A 23,382-nucleotide genomic window follows, 5' to 3' on the forward strand; every position below is an offset into this window, starting at 1 on the left:
TGATGCCTGGGTTTGTACCCCAGGGTTCTGGTTTCATTGGTCTGCATTGCAAACTGGGTACCAGGATATGAGGAAGCTCCCCAGTGACTGTAACGTGTCACAAAGTTTGAGAACCACTCCTTCAAACCACTTTGCCAGGGAGAGTCAGCTACAGATACAAAAAGTGGCTAGTCTGTTCAATCTAGACACTGTGTCATCTCATTAAGGATGCTTCAGTGAACAAATAAGAACAATAGTCAGATAAATGAAGTGTGTTGTTTTCTCATTATCCAAAACCCCCAAAGTGGTTGAGGAGCTATTTTCTCCTACCAAGATTAAATATTTCCCAAAGTAGGATAGGCAGTGATATATATTTTGTTTCTTACAATTACATAAGTCATACCTATTTATTATAGAAATGCATAAAAGAAAATAAAAATCATCTATAATTCTGCCATCACCAACATTTAGATGTAACATTTTTTAGATACCCTGTCTTTTATAAATGCATGTATATAAAAGTTTGCAAAATCAGTATCACACTACATATATTGTTTACTAATTTGCTTTTATTTAACAATATCTCACTAACATTTTCTTGATATGATTAACTGTTCTTTTACAATGTGACTTTTAATGGCTGCATAATATTAAATCCCACATGAGTACCTTAGCTTATTTATTAGTCATGTGGTCATACAGGCCATCTCTAGAGTTTTGCTGTTGCAGATAATGCAGGGATACATTCTTGGAGCTAAATATTTGTTCACGCCTCTGTGTATTTTGGAAGAATTTCTAGGAATGGAATTTCTAGGACAATGGATATGCGTAGTAAACTATGGATTTCATAGGTATTGCTAAATAGGCCTCTAAAAATTCCCACCAATTTACGTTTCCACAGGGAACCTGTGAGAAGTCGTCAAGGGCCATTTATATTTTCAGAGGAGGTTTGGCTTCATTGTTAAGGGAGTGCTTTAGCATTTGACAGAATGGAGTCATATCCTATTCTTCTACTCACTAGCCGCCTGACTTGAGGTCTTTAATCTTCCAATGTCTCTGAGGCCTTGCCTGCTGTCCTGACACTCCTCAGGGTTATCATCAGAATTAAATGAGACAAGTGTGTAGAGTAGTTGTCTTACTTCCCTGCATGTAGTTCAGTTCAGTTGCTCAGTCTTGTCTGACTCTTTGCGACCCCATGGACTGCAGCACACCAAGCCTTCCTGTCCATCACCAACTCCCAGAGTTTACTCAAACTCATGTCCATTGAGTCAGTGATGCCATCCAACCATCTTGTCCTCTGACGTCCCCTTCTCCTCCTGCCTTCAGTCTTTCCCAGCATCAGGGTCTTTTCAAATGAGTCAGTTCTCCACCTCAGGTGGCCGAAGTATTGGAGTTTCAGTCCTTCCAGTGAATATTCAGGACTGATTTCCTTTAAGATGGACTGGTTGGATCTCCTTGTAGTCCAAGGGACTCTCAAGAGTCAGTGATCATTTTTATTATTATGCTGCCAACAGGAAATAGAAATCTGTTTTCTTTTCTGTTATGCTTGCCTAGGTTTGTAGGGGCTAAAAGGTTGGGCAGTTAGGAACATGAACAGTTACTTTTAAAGAGAGATGTTGGAGTTGATGACATTACACAGTACCAGGCCCCATAGTATTGGAAGTCTAGTTTACATTTAGTGACAGTACGAGGTAGTATTACCACTGCCTTTAAGCCCACAGCGTATGAGCCACTTCTTCCCCAATGAATCTACTTATACTGACTGGGACTTCAGCTTTGAGAAGCAGAGTCAATAAATAAAGCAATAAAAGAAGCAATAAATAAAGCCTGCCAGGTGGGGCACTGAAGACTCCTTGAGATGAACCAGGGCTGGGTGTGCCTCCCACCTCCATTAGGGGTCTGAGCCAAGACTTCCAGGCAGGAATATCTTCGATGGGTGGGTCATTCAGTATAAGGTCCTCCGGTTGGATTTTGAATCTGTAGTTAACAAAAGATATTTATACTTATAGCACCATAAGATGTTGTGTTTACATAAAATGTCAGCATCTTGCTAGTGGAACACAGTGCTGAAAATTAGGCATAACTACTAAGGCCATTTTGATTTGCATGAGAAATGCTCAAGTTCCTTTTATATGCTTTTTGACTGTTTCTGGCAACAGTGCAGTGAGAAAGGTGCTCTTTTGTAGACAGGAAATCAAGTTCCATAGGATAATCAGCCTGTGTGGGGCCAGTGTCCTGCAGTAGCATTTATAACCATGCACATTGATTAGCTGTCACTCCCTGTGTTAATCTGCCTCCCCAGATTAAGATGAAGAACCAAGAAGGAACTCCTGCTCATCTCAGGATGACTATTTGGTTTCCTGATCCCACTTCTGTCTGGAAATAGATTATATGCATCACAGAAACATGCTTGTATAATTAGCAATAATACTCTGCATTTAAAAAGATAATTCCTCTGGAGACCCAAAATAAGTCCATAACTATCTTATTTTTAAAACATTTACTTTTGGGAGGGGGTTCAGGATGGGGAACACATGTAAATCCATGGCCGATTCATGTCAATGAATGGCAAAAAACACTGCAATATTGTAAAGTAATTAGCCTCCAACTAATAAAAATAATTGGGGAAAAAAAAGAGTTAAATAAATAAATAAATAAAAAATAAAACATTTACTTAATAAGTAGTATGTCACAGAAACTATTTCAATAGCTGTTTATAAGGAATTTTAAATGTTTTTAAAGTACACAGTTGTCAGTATAAACAGATGTTGATTACCTGTTCTCAACTACATCATCTCCAATCTCAATACTGACTCAAAGCCAAATAGCCAGTTAGCCATCAGTGTGCATTTGTTCCACATGTGTGTACATTTGTGCATTTTTGTGTTTATATGTGCCTCATTTCTTGGCTAAAGCTCCTAGGAAGTCTCCACCATTTCTCTATTTTCTTGAGTAAAAGGGCATGTATCCGGCAGGCACTCAGTAACTGCATGTTGATGATAATGGTAACATATTATGTAAGGTATAGCACTGAATGTCATTTTTCTTTGGCTCCAGGCCCTCTCCCACCACCTCCTCCAATGAACAGAAATGGCAGCACATCTCGGGCCCTGCCCGCCACCCCTCAGTTGCCGTCCAGGAGTGGAATAGATTCTAGTCCCAGAAGTGGGCCCCGGCCTCCTCTTCCTCCCGAAAGGCCTGGCACTGGGGCACCTCCCCCACCTCCACCATCAACATCAATTAGAAATGGCTTCCAAGATTCTTCATGTGAAGGTAAGATGTGGTCCCAGCTCCTGGGAAGCTATGATGGGGCAGCAATTGAGTGGCAGGTGTGTTGTATGTTTGCATGAACATTTCTTGTTTATGTGACCTCCATTGTTATCACACTGCACAGCACTAATCTAAGCATATTAGGGCCCACTATGATTTCAAATGAAAAACAGTAATCCCTTTTCCTTGCAAAAAGGCAGATCATTATTCTCTGTTCCTTGTTTGAGTCTCATTTTTGTTAACTTTCCAGAGATTCTAGAATTCTGAAAAGAAGCATTTTTGTAGCTTCCTTTCTTATTACTTACCTTTCTGAACAGTTTGCTGTGGGTTTGAGGCCTGATGGCCTGCAGGTATTGAGCAGCTTATCTCTGCCATTGTTATCAGTTACTCTTTCTACTGGTGGAGGAATAATTAAGAAAAGTATCCCAAACCCCAGCCCTCATCTCCTGAGAGGAACTGGCTGGGTCCTAGTCACTCTAGTTAAAGTCACTTGGATCTGTCTTTGGTTTGATTTGCAGACCAGTACATTTTATCACTGTGGTAATCAGTGACATTGGTAGCATTTGGGGCTTTTCTCTAAACTTCTAGATGTAAAACCAGATGTGATCTCTGCTGTTCTATTTCATTCTGTGCCTTTCATTATAGTAGTCTTCAGAACAGATTGTCTGTTACTGAAGATACTGTTTGTTTCTCTCCCTCAGATGAGTGGGAAAGCAGATTCTACTTCCATCCGATTTCTGATTTGCCACCTCCAGAGCCATATGTACCAACAACCAAAAGTTATCCCAGTAAACTGGCGAGAAATGAAAGCCGGAGTAAGTATTTCTACAAGGGCTTTTAGATGGCTTCATACTTGAGTAGCCTGGGTCGTACACAACTGAGGGTTGTGTAGGAAATCCAGGTCTCTTGTCTGGAGTGGGGAGATTTCAGAGAAATTACTCCTGGATTTGGAACCATTTAAATTCTAGTAAACTCTCCTTCTACATTCATTGAGGAAAATGGAGACATCCAGAATGCATATGAGAAGCGATTATTTTAATGTGTCATTATAAGTTCAAAACACCTTTAGTTTACTAGTAAGTTAAATTTTATTATTTTGCTTATTTGGACAATCTTTCCCCATTTTGATCTTCCTAAAGTTGGCACAATTAGAGTCTCTTCTGTTTCTACTAGTTTTGAGACTGGCAGGATGTCTCATTAGTTATTAAAAAAAACTCACTGTAACTATTTTGATCTTTTAAATATAAATTTACAGAGCATTACATGAAAATTTTAAGTATGCCTATAATCTCTCTGCATAACATATTTTCATTTTACCAGGTTCTCTTTAATTTTTATCTAATTCTGATTAATGTATATAGTTATAGAATATGGGTTTTGGGTGATGAGATTTATATAACATTGCTAAGTAAATACTTCCCTATTTTATCCCTTGGTTTTTATTTTACAGGATTCCATCAAGTCAGCATATAATTATTTAGTTTACCATTATTGGACATTTAGATTTTTTTTTAACAAAAAATGTATACAGCTAAGGAAGAATTAGCGTGAAATATACATATATCTTTGATGGAGCTCTGTCTTATAACAGTGTTAGCTTCAGAACCAAACTCCCAAGCCACAGATGTGTGGAGAAAAAGTATATGAGCAAGTCAAACAGCTGTCACATAGCCCTAGCCTTATGCTCACTGTCCAGCAGAACTCCTTCACATACTCCGAGACTACTGACTCTTTCTTAATACATAGTTCCTAATTTTTGGTTGGTTGGTTCCCAGCCTTAGAGTAGATTAGTATCAGCTGAAGTCAAGGTTGGTTAGAAGCAAAATCACTGACTTTGCAGAGATGATAGGTGGCAGTCTTGGGTCAAAGGAGAAGCTAGGGACACAGCCGTGCTAGGTATCACCAGACAATACCAGATGCGTCTAGTGGGTTATTAAAAACGGACAAATTTTGCCTGGTACCTCTGTTGAAGAACTCAAAGAATTAGAAAATATTTTAGAAAATTTTCCCTGAAAAAAATGCCAAAAGTAAACAGAATATTTTACTGAAAAGACCAGTTTAAGTCCTAGAAAAAGTTATGTGGAATACTGAATTCTAGATAATGCCTAATAAAAGAGGCATAACTGTAATAAAATTATTATGCAGTAGTTGGTGGTTGAAATTTTTGGTGAAAAAGTCTTCACATGTGACAAATATTCTTGAGTTTGCTCTCTCCTCACCTCACCCTATCTGCACTATTTATGTATTTAAGTCAGTAACAGAACCATCCTCCCCAGCCCCTTTAGATTTTTAATTTAATAGCTGAACACATTCTTTCCCCCAACCTCCTGTCTTCATGACTGTCTGCAACTTGAGGACTGGATCCATGTCCCTGCTCACTACTGCATCTGCCACAAGTGGCACAGAGCTTGAAATACAGTAGGCATTTAAAAATATTTCTTAAATTGGTGAATCAATTTCCACAGCTCTCCAAAAATGTTCTTGTACCTTTAATATTTCTAGCATTAGGCATGTTTAATATTTTATAATATAATTGAGCATCTCTCTAACACAAAGTGCTGTGGAGTGGTTTTACCCTGCTCCTGTACCTGCCTCTGCCTCCAAGCAGAGGTGCCCTGGTAGGGCACCCAGACAGCCCTAAATAGCACAGCCTACTTGCAGCTCTGCACAAGGCCAGCCCTCGATGTGCTAACCATTTGTGGTGTTATCAGTTGATGGTCAGGGCTTCGTAACAGATGGCTGGCTTACATCTAGGCGGTCTTTCGTCAGGTCCCTGCCCCAAAAAAGACCTGGCTAGCATAAAAAGAGGAAGAGGTGAGGTAATGGACTGCTAATGTTTTCCTCTAACTCTTCCCCTTGGTCAGAGATTTGTTCTAACTAAGAAATCCCTAAGTGGGCTATTTTGGTTTCTGTCAGAAAAGTGGCTGCCTGCTGAGGAATCTGTCAGTGCCAGCCCACCTGAGTCTAATAACAGTGGCCATAGCAGACCTACCTTATTGACACGAGTCCCTGATTGACCTGCTCACAGCATCTGAGCACCTGGCTTTATGCCTGACACCTGTAAGATCCTCAAAAAAAATATGTATGGGACAAATGAATTTTTTAGTTGTGAATGGATTTTAAACCAAGTTATGGTGTGCTAATAGCCCACAGATATGCATAGTTTTTTTTTTTACCATTTATTTTTATTAGTTGGAGGCTAATTACTCTACAATATTGTAGTGGTTTTTGCCATACACTGACATGAATCAGCCATGGATTTACATGTATTCCCCATCCTGATCGCCCCTCATGCCTCCCTCCCCACCCCATAGTTTTGAAAAGAACACCATCAAGACAGAGAAGAGACAATCCATGAAATGAGATAAAATATTTGCAAATAATATATGTGATAAAAGATTAATATCTAGAATACATAAAGAATTCCTACAACCCAACAACAAAACCCAATTTTTAAAATGAGTTGAATATTTGAATAGATATTTCTTGAAAGAAGATATACAGATTGCTAATAAGCACATGAAAAGATGCTCAACATCACTAATCATTCAGTTCAGTTCAGTCGCTCAGTTGCGTTCGACTCTTTGTGACCCCATGGACTGCAGCATGCCAGGCTTCCCCGTCCATCAGCAACTCCTGGAGCTTACTCAAACTCATGTCCATAGAGTCAGTGATGCCAACCAACCATCTTATTCTCTGTCGTTCCCTTCTCCTCCAGCCTTCAATCTTTCCCAGCATCAGGGTCTTTTCCAGTGAGTCAGTTCTTCGCATCAGGTGGCCAAAGTATTGGACTTTCAGCTTCAACATCAGTCCTTCCAATAAAAATTCAGGACTGATTTCCTTTAGGATTGACTGATTTGATCTCCTTGCAGTCCAAGGGACTCTCCAAGGAGTCTTCTCCAACACCACAGTTCTAAGCATCAATTCTTTGGTGGTCAGCTTTCTTTGTAGTCCCAACTCTCACATCCCATGCATGACTACTGGAAAAACCATAGCTTTGACTAGACGGACCTTTGTTGGCAAAGTAATGTTTTTGCTTTTTAATATGCTGTCTAGGTTGGTCATAGCTTTTCTTCCAAGAAGCAAACATCTTTTAATTTCATGGCTGCAGTCACCATCTGCAGTGACTTTGGAGCCCAAAAAAATAAAATCTCTCACTGTTTCCGTGGTTTCCCCATCTATTTACCATGAAGTGATGGGACCAGAGGCCATGATCTTCATTTTCTGAATGTTGAGTTTTAAGCCAACTTTTTCACTCTCCTCTTTCACGTTCATCATGAGGCTCTTAGTTCTTCTTCATTTTCTGCCATAAGGGTGGTGTCATCTGCATATCTGAGGTTATTGATATTTCTCCCTGCAATCTTGATTCCAGTTTGTGCTTCATCCAACCCAGCATCTCTCATGAAGTATTCTGCATATAAGTTAAATAAGCAGGGTAACAATATACAACCTTGACGTACTCCTTTCCTGATTTGGTACCAGTCTGTTGTTCCATGTCCAGCTCTAACTGTTCCTTCTTGACCTGCACACAGATTTCCCAGGAGGCAGGTCAGGTGGTCTGGTATTCCCATCTCTTTAAGAATTTTCCAGTTTGGGGTGATCCATACTGTCAAAGGCTTTGGCGTAGTCAATAAAACAGAAGTAGATGTTTTTCTGGAACTCTCTTGGCTTTTTCGATGATCCAACTGATGTTGGCAATTTGATCGCTAGTTCCTCTGCCTTTTCTAAATCCAGTTTGAACATCTGGAAGTTCACAGTTCACATACTGTTGAAGCCTGGCTTGGAGAATTTTGAGCATTACTTTGCTAGCATGTGAAATGAGTGCAGTTGTGCATTTGAGTATCATTGCCTTTCTTTGGGATTAGAATGAAAACAGACCTTTTCCAGTCCTGTGGTCACTGCTCAGTTTTCCAAATTTGATGGCATATTGAATGCAGCACTTTCACAGCATCATCTTTTAGGATTTGAAATAGCTCAGCTGGAATTCCATCACCTCCACTAGCTTTGTTCACAGTGATGCTTCCTAAAGCCCACTTGACTTCACATACCAGGATGTCTGGCTGTAGATGAGTGATCACACCATTATGATTATCTGGGTCATGAAGATCTTTTTTGTATAGTTCTTCTGTGTATTGTTGCCACCTCTTCTTAATATCTTCTGCTTCTGTTTGATCCATACCATTTCTGTCCTTTATTATACCCATCTTTGCATGAAATGTTCCCTTGGTGTCTCTAATTTTCTTGAAGAGCTCTTTAGTCTTTCCCATTCTATTGTTTTCCTCTGTTTCTTTGCATTGCTCACTTATGAAGACTTTGCTATCTCTCCTTGCTATTCTTTGGAACTCAGCATTCAAATGGGTATATCTTTCCTTTTCTCCTTTGCCTTTTACTCTTCTTCTTTTCTCAGCTATTTGTAAGGCCTTCATAGACAACCATCTTGCCTTTTTGCATTTCTTTTTCTTGGGGATGGTCTTGATCACTGCCTTGAATGTCATGAACCTTCGTCGATAGTTCTTCAGACACTCAGATCTAATTCCTTGAATCTATTTGTCACTTCCACTGTATAATTGTAAGGGATTTGATATAGGTCATACCTGAATGGTCTAGTGGTTTTCCCTACTTTCTTCAATTTAAGTCTGAATTTGGCAATAAGGAGTTCATGATCTGAGCCACAGTCAGTTCCTGGTCTTGTTTTTGCTGACTGTATAGAGCTTCTCCATCTTTGGCTGCAAAAATATAATCAATCTGATTTCGGTATTGACCATCTGGTGATGTCCATGTGTAGAGTCTTCTCTTGTGTTGTTGAAAGAGGGTGGTTGCTATGACCAGTGTGTTCTCTTGGCAAAACTCTGTTAGCCTTTGACCTGCTTCGTTTTATACTCCAAGGCCAAATTTGCCTGTTACTCCAGGTATCTCTTGACTTCCTACTTTTGCATTCCAGTCCCCTATAATGAGAAGGACATCTTTTTTGGGTGTTAGTTCTAGAAAGTCTTGTAGGTCTTCATAGAGCCGTTCAACTTCAGCTTCTTCAGCATTACTGGTTGGAGTATAGACTTGGATTACTGTGATATTGAATGGTTTGCCTTGGAAACAAACAGAGATCATTCTGTCATTTTTGGGATTGCATTTCACACTCTTGTTGACTATGATGGCTACTCCATTTCTTCTAAGGGATTCTTGCCCACAGTGGTAGATATAGTGGTCACCTGAGTTAAATTCACCCATTCCAGTCCATTTTAGTTCACTGATTCCTAAAATGTTCACTCTTGCTATCTCTTGTTTGACCACTTCCAAGTTACCTTAATTCATGGACCTAACATTGCAGGTTCCTATGCAGTATTGCTCTTGACAGCATTGGACTTTACTTCCATCACCAGTCACATCCACAACTGGGTATTGTTTTGCTTTGGCTCTGTCTCTTCATTCTTTCTGGAGTTATTTCTTCACTGATCTCCAGTAGTATATTGGGCACCTACCGACCTGGGGAGTTCATCTTTCAGTGTCCTATGTTTTTGCCTTTTCATACTGTTCATAGGGTTATCATGGCAAGAATACTGAAGTAACTTTTTTTGGTGGGATCCAACATTCTCCTGTAAATGGTTATTCAGCAGTGAGTTGTAATTTTGGAGCTCTTGCAGAAGAAGATGAGCGCACTTCTGTCTACTCTGCCATCGTGGAGTCATCCCACCACTAACCATTAAGAAAACACAAATCAAAATACAGTGAAATACACTTAACATTCATTAGGATGGCTGCTATCAAAAAAGTAGTTTTTAGAAAGGGAGAAGATAACTGAATGCCCAACAAAAGGGAACTGATTAGATTAACTATAGTATACTTCTATAATAAAATGCAATATGTCATTAATAATTGTATTTATAAAGAATGACTGAAAAATGTTCAAATGATCCTGCTTTTGGAAGAAAAAAGAACAGATATACACATGACATTATAGGTTATCTCCAGGTGGTACAAGCATTAATGAATTTTTGTTTTGTTTTTCTCATCCATATTTTCTCAATCTATAATATATATATGTATAATCACATATATGAAGTTTGTGATGAGAAAAAAAAGTAATTTTTAAAGTACTTTAACTTCCCACAAGTTCAGTGGCAGGTCCTCCTTCTCTAGTAAAATTTGTTCAGGTCCTTACCGGTTCTTCCTTTCATTTCTCATGGATGTGTGCTTGTTGTTTACAGCCTTGATCATGGGTAGGTGAGGGGTGGTGGGTACTTTTGCAACCATTCTTGAGTTTTACAGTGAGAACATAAGTTTTCTAACCAAAATTTGTATTTTGTCTAATTTTTCATCAAGGTGGATCTAACCGAAGAGAGAGGGGTGCCCCACCCCTTCCTCCCATCCCGAGGTGATCCTTGCCTGCTCTTCTACATTCAAGCCCCAGAGCTCCCTCTGTCATTGCTGTCCAAGTCGCACACCCTCGTCCTCTGTCCTCCCTTGTTCCCTTCCTAATGGCAGCAGGGAAGAAGGGAGGTGACGTGGGAATATGTGTGTGTAGGGTGGGTATGCGGCAAAGGTATGCACCTCGCTTTTTATATTGTGTATATCCTTAAAGCTATTGCTTGCTTCAGCTACAGCCTGTTCGCTGCTTTGGGGATCGACAGGCTTTTGTGACAAGTAGGCAGCGATGAAATTGTGTCCCAGCTTTCAACCAACCATATTCAAACATTCACTGCTTTTTTGCTACAAACCACAGTATTAAGGTCCCTGAGAGTTGTTTGTTTCCATGCCTTTTTTTGCATGTTTGGCCTCCTGTCTGTTTCCATGAACCACAGACCACCTAAACAAGTTGCTCACATAAAATATTTGCAGTTACAAGATGTCCAATCTTGGGCGGTCTGAGGTAAGCCCTGGGACAGAGCTGTTCAATAGAAATATAATGTGAACCAGGTAAACAATTTTAAAATTTCTAGTAGCAACATAAAACAGGAAAATAGGTGAAATTAATTTTAATATATTTTATTTAACCCCAATATCCAAAATATCATTTCAACTTGCAGTCAGTATAACAATTTTAATGAGATATTTTATATATATATATATATTTTTTGGTACTAAGTCTTCAAACTCCAGTGTGTACTTTACACTTGGGACACATCTCCATTTGGACATGTCACATTTCAAGTGTTCAGTAGCCACACATGATTGGTAGCTACCATGTTGGACAATACAGATCTATAAGATAGAGCCTAGTGCAAACACCTTTTGTTTCAAAAACAGAAAAGGCCAGATGAGCTATAGCAATTCAAGAGGTAGCTAAAAATAAAGTTAGGACCCTTGTTTGGCAAATAGTTTTCCTTAGATTTTGCTCCCTTATTTTCCCTCTTCCCTTGAAATCTGTATACAAGTGTTGCTTCACAGTACCAAGGTCAGAAATTGATCTAATAGGGTTTACAGTTATGTGGAATAAAGCCATTGAAAAGAAACTGAAAGCCAGTCGGGGCTCTAGCTCAGAACCAGCTTCCTTAAGCTCACCTGTTGGTTGGCCTCCTGCCTTATGCATTTCAAGTGGCTTCACTCCTCTCCAGCCCAGCTTGTTCCTTAGGGCAGGAGGCTCATAGGCTCCATAGTTGGGGAAAGTCAGGGAAAAGTAGCAAATCAGAAATGTGGAAGAAGGGAACAGATTTGAATTGATGGGCAAAACTCTAAAATTCGAAATCTGATGCTTATGGGGTTGAGAGAAAGAGATTGCTGCTGGAAATTGGAGGGAACTTGTTTTGAATCTATCTGGGAGAATCATTTGCCTTGGATCTATGCAAATAAAGCTCCCCCAGAGGACCATAGGGATGAGCCAGCCTTGCCTTTTTTGTATGATTTTGTTTACAAAACTTTACTGGGACTTTTAAATCTAGCTATAGACTTGGAAAAAATTATTTCCATTTAGATGTTTTATATAGTTGATTATGTTTAAAATTACCATTACTTATTTTTTAAAAGTTCACAGCTATATATGTATATGTATATCTACCTAAACTTTGTATCATGGTTTCAGTGTATTGTTCATGTATTCCTGGGAGATGCTAATAAGAAATCAATCCAAAGAAAAATTTGAAAGAAGCATTCATATTTATAGAATAATTGTTTCATTTTTATAAAATCAAAAGAACTTAGAATTCTAATAAATGGGATGTCTAATAAATTATGAAGTTGCCCATTTGAGTATATTGTATTTTTATAACTTTCCTTGCCAAAGTTCTGGGTTTATTAGTACATTAGATAACTTGGGTTTTTCCCCACTTCTCCTCTACCATTCCATTTGTCTTTCATACATTCACTTGGGGCCCTTTACCCAAAGAAAATCAAGGAATATAAAGGTGTAACAAACTTGGTAAAGTATTTTCAGAAAAAAGCTTTTAATCTCTAATATTTTGATAATATGGCATCATTTTATTTTGAATTCTTTGATCGGATATCAATAGTTGGTAAAAATCCCTATGATAAAAGCATGTTGACCCACTTCAGGAAAGATGGAGTTGAACTCTCCTAGCAAATATGGCAGAGAAAAATCTGACCCCCCAAAAAATGGGTCTGAAATTTGTAAGGGGTAGTAAGAATAGCCAATTTCTATATATATTCCAACTTTGCAGGTACCATCCTAAAGTGTGAAACAGGGTCACAGCTCAGAGTTGCTATTCATCCAGGATAGAGATGTTTTAAAATGTATTTTTAAGTGAATATTCCATTAATACATGTACACCCTTTCTTTGAAATTTAGAAACCTAATTGTGTCCAAAACTTTGAATAAATTCTATGCTAAAATCTTTAACTATAGCAGATAACAGAAATTAATACATCCTTCCCTGAAACCAGAGCTTACATATGTTTTTTTTCCCATAAAGTTTTCAGATAAATGTATTCAAGATACAATACAGTATTTTAACATTTACATGTCATTTTATATGGAAATGTATTACAGTATTAAAATTCAGTGTTCAGTATTTATTTCAGTATGCATTTTATTTAGTAAAAACCAAGAAAAATGTTTAATCCAATGGTGCCTTACTTGGTGATTTGAGAGAAATTGACTTTTTATGTCTAAGTAGCAGATTATTTGCATATTTGTAAAAACTGTTAGGCCTTTATATTTTAACTTGTAATATCAATTTTGTTATTTTAGTAGCAGAAATGTGATGACTGTTAAAGTGCCCAAAATTTTCTGGCATGATGAAATTAATTTTTCCCTATTTATAGTGAGGGACTGTAAAGCAAGAAAATGTTTTTCATACCACTGTACTGTGTAAACATGCACATTTTGGTACCTATGTCATCAGGATAGTTTATATGGTGGGGTAGGACCTACCCTAGATATCTGCGTCTTTGTAAATTAGCCAGACAATAAATAAAAGCAGAATGGTAAGACTGTCATCTGGTGGGTTTTATTTTTTTTTTTTTTCTGTTTGTTTAAAATATGGAACGCTTCACGAATTTGCGTGTCATCCTTGCGCAGGGGCCATGCTAATCTTCTCTGTATCATTCCAATTTTAGTATACGTGCTGCCGAAGCGAGCACTGGTGGGTTTTAAGTACTGTCTATGTAAATATAAGTGAAAAAACAAGTGTATGATTTCTGCTTTATACTCTAGTAAAGAAAGACAAACTGAAAAAAGAAGAAGGTCCATAGAGTAAGTAAATATTTAGTGCAATCCACTTTCTAATCTTGTATTTCCTGAGAACTTGCATCTTAGTCAGAATTTGTTGTCTGTTTACTTGAGGCAAATGCCTCTACTCTGAGGTAAATGATGGATGGTGGAAAGAATGGAAGATGTAATTACAAAGATTATCACTGACACTGATAAATAAGGAAAGGCCAGTGGAAATTTAGGAGGCCCAATAGGGTTTTTTTACTTTTCACTTTCAATAGAGTTTTTGTTTGTTTGCTTTTTGTTTGTTTTTGGACAATTACTATATTTCTTAGGGGGAAAAAAAGAAGCAAGATTTGCAAACTGAATTTAAACAGCCATAAAAACAATTTCTGAGTTTATAGCTTCAATAAATTGAGCACTAAGCTCTACTATAGTAACCTTTCTTTCTAGACACAAATATTTTCTTTTAAAAACACCATTGATCATTCCCATTGTGATCTCAGACACCATAACTTAAGTGCTTGAGGTGGAAAAAGCACAGAGAAAAGCTTTAGTTGTCTTTGACTTTTAAAATCTCTCTTCAATCTCCAGGTTAGTATAGCTTTCAATCTTCAGGTTAGCGTGTGTGTTAGTCACGCAGTCATATCCGACTCTTTGCGACCCCATGGACTGTACGGGCTCCTCTGTCCATGGGATTCTCCAGGCAAGAATACTGGAGTGGATTGCCGTTTCCTCCTCCAGAGGATCTTCGCAACCCAGGGATCGAATCCGGGTCTCCTGCATTGCAGGTGGATTCTTTACCATCTGAGCCACTAGGGAAGCCCCCAGGTTAGTGTATCTTCCTTTAATCTTGGTAATCTTGACACTGAAGCATGACTGACATTGACCTTTGCTCCATTCCTCTTTAGGATGCTACTGGAGGGCAGGCAGAACCACAAGATTTAATTTCCCCCACCTGGCTTCCTAGAGAGGAATTAATTATAATCATCTCTATTTCTTTTCTAACTGCTTTATCTTTTATTGACTTTCCATCCTTACTCTTCTCCTACAACTATTCCTAATAAGCAGTTAATTCACTTACAGAATTTCTCGTGGTTCAAAAAAAGGTATCCAGAAGTGAATTCAGGTATATCAGAATTCCGTGTTAGGGACACATGCGTCAGAGGAGGTGTCATGCATCTCAGTTCCTAAATGGGTCTTGCTGTTGCTTGTCTCCGTGACTGCAGTGTCCTTTCTTCTCTTTGTCTAACTTACTTCTCAGTTTTCAAAATCTCATCTTTTCCTGACTGCTGGAATATATTTTTCAGGGACTTACTTTATCCCCCCTCAGCATTACTGAGACTTGTCCATGCCACTTGCTGTCCACAGCCATTTGATAGTCCACGCTACGATTATATCACATTTTGTTTGTTTATTTCACTGTTAATGGAAATTTCAGGTTGTTTTTATTTATTACAAATAATACTGTTATAAACTGTATTCTCATCTCCTGATGTACATGTGCAAGAATTTTGCTAGCATCCATAAGTGTGTAGGAATAGAATTGACTGGCCAGTTTTAATAGGTGATGCACGGATTTCTACTGTGCTACACTGCATGCGACATCCTCTTGTTCCATGTCTTTATAAATACTTGACATCAGCAAGGTTTTTAGAGAAGTTTCTTTAGCATTTGTTGTGAAATTGGTTTGATGGTGCTGAATTCTCTTAGCTTTTGCTTGTTTGTAAAGTTTTTGATTTTCTCTGTCAAATCTGTACAAGAGTCTTGATAGGTAGAGTATTCTTGACTGTAGGTTTTTCCCTTTCATTGCTTTAAATATATCGAGCCACTCCCTTCTGGCCTGCAGAATTTCTGCTGGGAAGTCAGCTGATAACCTTATGGAGATTACCTTGTATATTATGTTTTGCTTTTCCTTTGTTGCTTTTAATATTTTATCTTTGTCTTTAACTTTGGTCAATTTGATTAATATGTGTCTCAGTATATTCCTCCTTGGGTTTATCCTGTATGGAACTCTCAGGGATTCCTGGACTTGAGTGACTATTTCCTTTCCCATGTTAGGGAAGTTTTTGACTGTTATCTTTTTTCAAATATTTTCTCAGACCCTTTCTCTTTCTCTTCTCCTTCTGGGGCCCCCATAATGTGAATATTGGTGTATTTAATGTTGTCCCAGACGTCTCTTAGATTGTCCTCACTTTTTTTCATTCTTTTTTCTTTATTTTTTTCCCCTGCTGTGATTTCTACCGATCTTCCCGCTCACTTATTCATTCTTCTGCTCATTTATTCTGTTATGGATTCCTTCCAGTGTAATTTTCATTTCAGTTATTGTATTGTTCATCTCTGTTTGTTCTTTAAATATTCTAGCTCTTCATTAAACATTTCTTGTATCCTCTTGGTCTGTGCCTCCCTTCTTTTTCCGAGATCTTGGGTGATCTTTACTGTCAATACTCTCTTCTTTTTCAGGTACATTGCCTGTTTCCGCTTCACTTAGTTGTTCTTCTGGGGTTTTATCTTGTTCCTTCATCTAGAACATATTTCTCTACTGTCTCATTTTGCCTAACTTTCTGTGTTTGTGGTCTCCATTCCTCATGCTACAGAATTGTCATTCTTCTTAGTTCTGGAGTCTGCCCCTTATGGGTGAATTTGGTCCAAGGGCTTGTGCAAGCTTCCTGGTGGGAGGGACCAGTGCCTGTCCACTGGTGGGTGGAACGGGGTCTTGTCACTCTGATGGGCAGGGCCATGTTAAGGGGTGTGTTTATTGGCAGCTGTTGGCTCAGGATGACTTCAGGCAGCCTGTCTGCTGATGGGTGGGGCTGTGTTCCAACCTTGTTGGTTGCTTGGCCTGAGGTGTCCCAGCATTGGAGCCTGTAGGCTGTTGGGTGGGACCAGGTCTCGGTGCCAAAATGGCAACCTCCAGGAGAATTCATGCAGATGAGCATTCCCTGGTGCATCTGCCACCAGTGTCCTTGCCTCCGCAGTAAACCACAGCTGACTGCTGCCTCCGCAGGAGACTCTCAAAGACTCACAGGTAGGTCTGGCCCAGGCTTCTATGGTGTCATTGCTTTGCCCCGGGTCCCAGAGTGAAAGCTTGTGTGAGCCCTCTAAGAGTAGAATCTGTTTCCCTCAGTCCTGTGGAGCTTCTGCACTCAAGCCCTGCCTATTTCAAAGCCAAGTGCTCCTGGGGTTCCTCTTTCCAGTGCCAGACCTCTAGGCTGGGGAGCCTGACATGGGGCTCAGACTCTCACTCCTGTGGGAGATCCTCAGCAATAATTATTTTACAGTTTGTAGGTCACCCACTTGGCAATATGGGATTTGACTATATCACAAAAGTACCCCGCCTACCATCTTGTTGTGGCTTCTCCTTTGGGGTAGAATGTCTTTTTGTGTAGGTTCAGATCTTTTTTGTCAGTGGTGGTTCAGCAGTCAGTTATGATTTTGGTGTTATCATGAGAGAAGGTGAACTCAAGTCCTTCTACCTGCCATCTTGTCTCCAACTTTGACAGTTTTTTAAATTATCTGCTGTGTGTTTGTATACACATCTTAATGTAGTATAAAGGTTAAGAGATTAGGAAAATCTGCTTTCATCTCTTCCTTCAAGTCACTTAATTGATCTAAGTTTCAGTTTCCTTATCTAGAAAGTAAGAAACTATCTTATAATATTAATAAACGCATTAAATGAGACCATGTACTTAGCCTGACTTATTCTAAGCACTCAATAAGTGGTAGCCACTATTAGTAGAAGTAAATATTTATATAATAATCCCAAATTAACTAGAACCAAACTGACCAGAAGGGGATTAACAATTATACTATTATACAGAAATAGCAGAATTTCTGTATCAGAAATGTAAAGCAAACTCTAGACAGGGGTCACTTCATGTGCTGTCAGTCCCTCATACTTCACAGGCCTGGGAAATGAAAATTCCTGTTGCTTCAGTAATCAAAAAAATTATTAGGTTCAATTTGAAATCATAGAATCAAGACCTCCTATATAGGGCAGCCTTAGACTTTATGATCCACAGTAGAACACTATTGAAAGTGGAAGGGAGTGCTAATCATAGTTGGTTTAGTACAACAATCCTAGCTCTGCCACTTGCTCCCTGAAAGGCCACCGACAAGTTATTTAGCCCTGAGATCTAGTTTCCAACACCACAAAATGGTTACAGAGCTTAAAGAAATATACAGACATCAGCAAAATACCTGGCATATGTCAGGCGCTCAGTAAAAGTTTCCTTCCATTTCCTAATCCTTTTGCTGTCACATGTAGGCCATATTCAGGAAGGAGTTTTCAATGCATTCAAGAGTTTGATAAAATTTGATTATAGAATTCTTAGGAATAAAAATGCTTCTGAAACTGCTCTGATTTGTCCAAACTGGAACCATTCATTTGGTTCATTAATTCATTCAATAAATTTTAATTGAGCATTTATAGCTTCACCACAGTCAAACCAATGTTCCCACCATAACTCTACCAGTTGAATGATCTCTGAGAAGCAGTTAAGAAGGCCAACATCCAGTTAAGAAGGCCAATATCTCTGAGAGGCAGTTAAGAAGCTGGAATGGGCATTCCTTCAGTCATGCAATCAACAGAGGATTCTCTATTAAGGCGAGAATAAATACTTTATTATTTCCCCCTCTAAGTAATTACTTGGTTTCTTTTTTTCTTAAACTCAATTGGTAAATTACATGGATTGATTTTTTTTTTTTTTAAGTTCTTAAACCTACGGGGAAATTGAAAAAAAGAAAAAGATTGTATTATTTTTAAGTTTTGATGGCCAATAAATGAGGGGTTTTGTTGTTGTTTTTGATTAACTTGAAAAGTCTACTCAGTTCTCTTAAGCATTCCGAGTAACTGAAGGCTTCCTGCATGTAGAATTTAGAGTGGCCCTCCTCTGCTGTCTGCACCACAGCCCTGCTTCTCTCTGCTCTGACCATTTGGCACTTAGTGTCTATCTCTGGAGCTACATGTAGCATATATGTATTTCTCTCACTGGTGAATGTTTGGAAATGTCCCACCCATCAACATTCTATTGCAAATCCCTTTATCTTAAAATTTTGCTTCCAGAGGCACGTTTCTAGGAAACAAATGAAACTCCACCTTTGTGACCACCACTTGGAAGGATTGCTTCCTTCTAATTCCTCACTTTTGTATCAAATGTTTAAATTTATTACTGTATTTTTTTAAACAATAGAGCCCCCTAAATTATCTAAAGCTTCCAGCCTCACAAAACCTGGATCTGTCCTCACATTATGGTCCTCCCTCAAGGTTCTGATATAGAACTTGAACAAAGTGATTGTCTTTAAAAAAAAGTTTAAGCCACAGGCTTTCTATAAGAGTAAAATGAGAATTCCAGATAAAGAGTACAGAGCAAAAGTGTTTGCTTCCTCTGTACTATAGAGTGGCCTATAGCTATTTCTAAAATAATTCAGTCATTGTACTGCCCACAGATCATTAGATTAGAACAAATAATCCTAAAATTCACAGAAACCACAACAGACTCCAAAAAAACAATCTTGAGGAAGAACAACAAAGCTGCAGATATAGCTCTCCCAGATTTCAGACTATACTACATAGCTATAGTAACTTAAAGAGTATGGTACTGGCACAAAAAGACACAGGGATCAATAGAGCAATACAGAGCCCAGAAATAAACCCATGCACCTATGGTCACTTAATCTACAACAAAAATATACACTGGAGAAAAGACAAACTCTTCAAGAAGTGGTGATGGGAAAACTGGACAGCCAACAATGAGATTAAAACTATGAAATTAGAACATTCCCTCACACCAAATAAAACAATAAATTCAAAATGGTTTAAGACCTAAATGTAAGAATGGAAAGCAAAAAACTCCTAGAAGAGAACATAGGCAGAGCACTCTTTGACATCAGTTCAGTTCAGCTCAGTCGTTCAGTTGTGTCTGACTCTTTGCGACCTCATGAACCGCAGCACTCCAGGCCTCCCTGTCCATCACCAACTTCCAGAGTTCACCCAAACCCATTTCCATTGAGTCGGTGATGCCATTCAACCATCTCATCCTCTGTCGTCCCCTTCTCCCCCTGCCCTCAATCTTTCCCAGCATCATGGTCTTTTCAAATGAGTCAGCTCTTTGCACCAGGTGGCCAAAATATTGGAGCTTCAGCTTTGACATAAATTGTAGCAATATTTTTGGATCAGTTTCCTAAGGCAAAAGAAGAGCAAAAACAAAAAATAAGGTCTGATTAAATTTAAAAGCTTTTGCTTAGTGAAGGAAACAAATGACATAATGAAAAGATGAACTGTGGAATGGGGGGAGAAAATATTTGTAAATAATGTGACCAACAAAGGATTAGTATCCAAAATATGTAAACAGCTAATACAACTTGATATCAGAAAAACAACCCGATCAGAAAATGGGCAGAAGATCTGAATAGATATTTTCCCAAAGAAAATATTTGGATCGTTAACAGGCACATGAAAAGAAGTTCACCACCACTAATTATTAGACAAATGCAAATCAAAACCACAATGAGATATCACCTCACACCTGTCAGAATGGCCATCATCAAAAAGTCTACAAAAGACAAATGTTGGAGAGGATGTGGAGAAAAGGAAACCTTTGAGATCCCTCAGAAAACTAATAACAGAACTACCATATGATCTAGCAATTCTATTCCTAGCATTTATCCAGAAAAACACAAAACACTAATTCAAAAAGATACATGCACCCTAATGTTCAAAGCAGTACTATTTATAATAGCCCAGACATAGGAGCAACCCAAGAGTCTATCAACAGATGACTGGATTAAGAAGATGTGCTACATACACACACACAATGGAATACTACTCAGCTATAAAAAAGAACAAAATTTTGCCATTTGCAGCAATGTGGATGGACCTAGAAAATACTATACTTAGTGGGAAAAGTCATACAAAAACATATTCTATAAGATTATCACATATGTGGGAACTAAAAAATAATACAAACGAATATATATGCAAATCAGAAACAGACTCACAGATATAGAAAACTTGTGGTTACCAAAGGGGAGAGGACAGGGGTAAGGGACAAATTAGGGATATGGGTTAACAAATACAAACTACTATGTATAAAATAGCTAATAAGAATGTACTGTATGACACAGGGAATTACAGCCATCATCTTTTTTTTTTTTTTGCTCTTTTTTTTTTTTTTTTATTAGTTGGAGGCTAATTACTTCACAACATTTCAGTGGGTTTTGTCATACATTGATATGAATCAGCCATAGATTTACACGTATTCCCCATCCTGATCCCCCCTCCCACCTCCCTCTCCACCCGATCCCTCTGGGTCTTCCCAGTGCACCAGGCCCGAGCACTTGTCTCATGCATCCCACCTGGGCTGGGGATCTGTTTCACCATAGATAGTATACATGCTGTTCTTTTGAAACATCCCACCCTCACCTTCTCCCACAGAGTTAAAAAGTCTGTTCTGTATTTCTGTGTCTCTTTTTCTGTTTTATGACCCAGCAATACCACTCCTGGGCATACACACTGAGGAAACCAGATCTGAAAGAGACACGTGCACCCCAATGTTCATCACAGCACTGTTTATAATAGCCAGGACATGGAAGCAACCTAGATGCCCATCAGCAGATGAATGGATAAGGAAGCTGTGGTACATATACACCATGGAATATTACTCAGCCGTTAAAAAGAATTCATTTGAATCAGTTCTAATGAGATGGATGAAACTGGAGCCCATTATACAGAGTGAAGTAAGCCAGAAAGATAAAGAACATTACAGCATACTAACACATATATGTGGAATTTAGAAAGATGGTAACGATAACCCTATATGCAAAACAGAAATACAGCCATCATCTTGTAGTAACCTATAACAGACTACAGTCAGAAAAATACTGAATCACTATGCCGTATACCTGAAACTAATAAAATATTGTAAATCAAACATGCTTCAATTTTTTTAAGTAAAATAATAAATACATACACACATAAAAGACAATATAGGCTCAACTGAATACATATAATCCCATGGAAAACTCGTCCTTGTTTTCCTCATTGGGCTATGTACTGCTTCAGACCTGGACCAGCATTTACCACCCAGGGCACATCGCCTCTTTAAGTGACCTAGTTTCTTTCGACTCTTTAGTTCTTTTTAGCTTGAGGAGTAATCATAATCTTTACCTTAAGGTTTTGAAAGAGATGTTACATACTTGTACCTTTCAGCTTATCTTATCAGACAACAGTTACCTTTTAAGGGGATCTTAGGGGAGCCACTAAAGTTCAGAGATCACTTCATTACACACAGATATCTGAAAGTTCCGTCTCAGAGTCAAACATCAGTGTGACTAGCTCATTTGCTCCCCTGTGTATTTCCCTTCCTTTGTATTCCCCATTATTTGTGGGGTAGTTATTCTATTTGTATTACAATTTTTAGTGTTGAAGTTGGAAAAGCCAGGTGGTTCTTTCCAATTTCAAATAATAGGATTCGCTTTCCCACAGTTGCCCGAAGTGAATGTTGTGTCCTTTGCCTCAGTCATATAAGTTGCACTCATTCACAGGAAATACGAAGTTAGAGGGGAAAAAAAGAGAGTCATACTCTAAAAACCTGAAACAAGTGGCTCTGCAATTTCAAAGAATTTTCACATACATTACATCATTTTACCCCAAAGCAGCCCTATGAAAGAAGAAGAAACTGACCTCCCACATAACAAATGCAGGGCTGAGACACAGACAGAAACCTGACTCTAAGGTCTCAAAAGCTGTGGGTGAAAGGATCTGTTTCAATCACACTCACTGAATTGCATTCTAACCCTTACTGTCTTCATTCATTTGACAAAAATTATTGAGCAATCTTCTCAATAAGGAGAAGGCAGGGTGTGAGTCTAGCTGCAGATACAAATGTCAGTATACCACATAATTCCTGTGTCTTGGGGAGCTTATAGCCTTTTGAGGATGGAGGCAAGTGCACAAATAACTCTAGAACTAGACAGAAAGCATGTGCTAGTCAAGAGCCTGATTTAATGCATCACGGGGATCCAAAGATACTTTGACACTGGTTGAGCCTTACTACCTCACAATCACAAATCAAAAGGTTTCCCTCTTTCTGAGTGAGATTTGCATCAAAATGAAAGTTAAGGACTACCTGCACTAGAATCACCTAGAGTGGTTTTTACATACAGACTCCTGGACTCCACCTCAGGCCTACCAAAATAAAGTCTCTTGGAACTCAGAAAATTTTTAAAAATATGGAATGCTTCATGAATCTTCATGTCATCCTTGCACAGGGGCTATGCTAATTTTCTCTGCAGGCTTGAATTTTGGTATTTGTGCTACCATAGCAAGCATGAAAATTGGTAGTTCTGACAAGCTTCAAGGTCATTCTGATGCACATTCAGGATTTAGATTTGGGTCTTTAAAAGCATACTGCTGCTGCTGCTGCAGCATACACTCGTATATATAAGAATGTATTTTTATAAAGTAATACGGAGATTAAATCATAAGATGCCATTCACTTTCGTCATACCCATTTACTCCATTTAAAACTGCC

At 38.6% G+C, this 23,382-nt stretch overlaps 1 protein-coding gene and 2 non-coding genes across 5 annotated transcripts in view; 1 reads left to right on the forward strand and 2 right to left on the reverse strand.

The window, feature by feature from the left end:
• Window positions 1-13,635, forward strand: part of WIPF1 (WAS/WASL interacting protein family member 1) — a 122,863-nt gene extending 109,228 nt beyond the window's left edge. For all 3 annotated transcript variants that reach the window (XM_043894185.1, XM_043894186.1, XM_043894184.1), the window contains exons 6-8: window positions 3,037-3,252; window positions 3,951-4,064; window positions 10,567-13,635. In XM_043894185.1, the coding sequence (XP_043750120.1) occupies window positions 3,037-3,252; window positions 3,951-4,064; window positions 10,567-10,622 (386 nt within the window). In that variant the 3' untranslated portion in view covers window positions 10,623-13,635. The remainder of the gene's footprint in view (window positions 1-3,036; window positions 3,253-3,950; window positions 4,065-10,566) is intronic.
• A 37-nt stretch (window positions 13,636-13,672) lies between these two features.
• On the reverse strand, window positions 13,673-13,779 carry LOC122688834. The gene has a single exon (XR_006339579.1). It is a non-coding gene; the product is annotated as a U6 spliceosomal RNA (small nuclear RNA).
• A 9,295-nt stretch (window positions 13,780-23,074) lies between these two features.
• On the reverse strand, window positions 23,075-23,176 carry LOC122688868. Its single transcript, XR_006339609.1, has one exon. It is a non-coding gene; the product is annotated as a U6 spliceosomal RNA (small nuclear RNA).
• Window positions 23,177-23,382: the final 206 nt, after the last annotated feature.

The sequence above is a fragment of the Cervus elaphus genome, chromosome 33, assembly GCF_910594005.1.
Source record: "Cervus elaphus chromosome 33, mCerEla1.1, whole genome shotgun sequence".
NCBI lineage: Eukaryota > Metazoa > Chordata > Mammalia > Artiodactyla > Cervidae > Cervus > Cervus elaphus.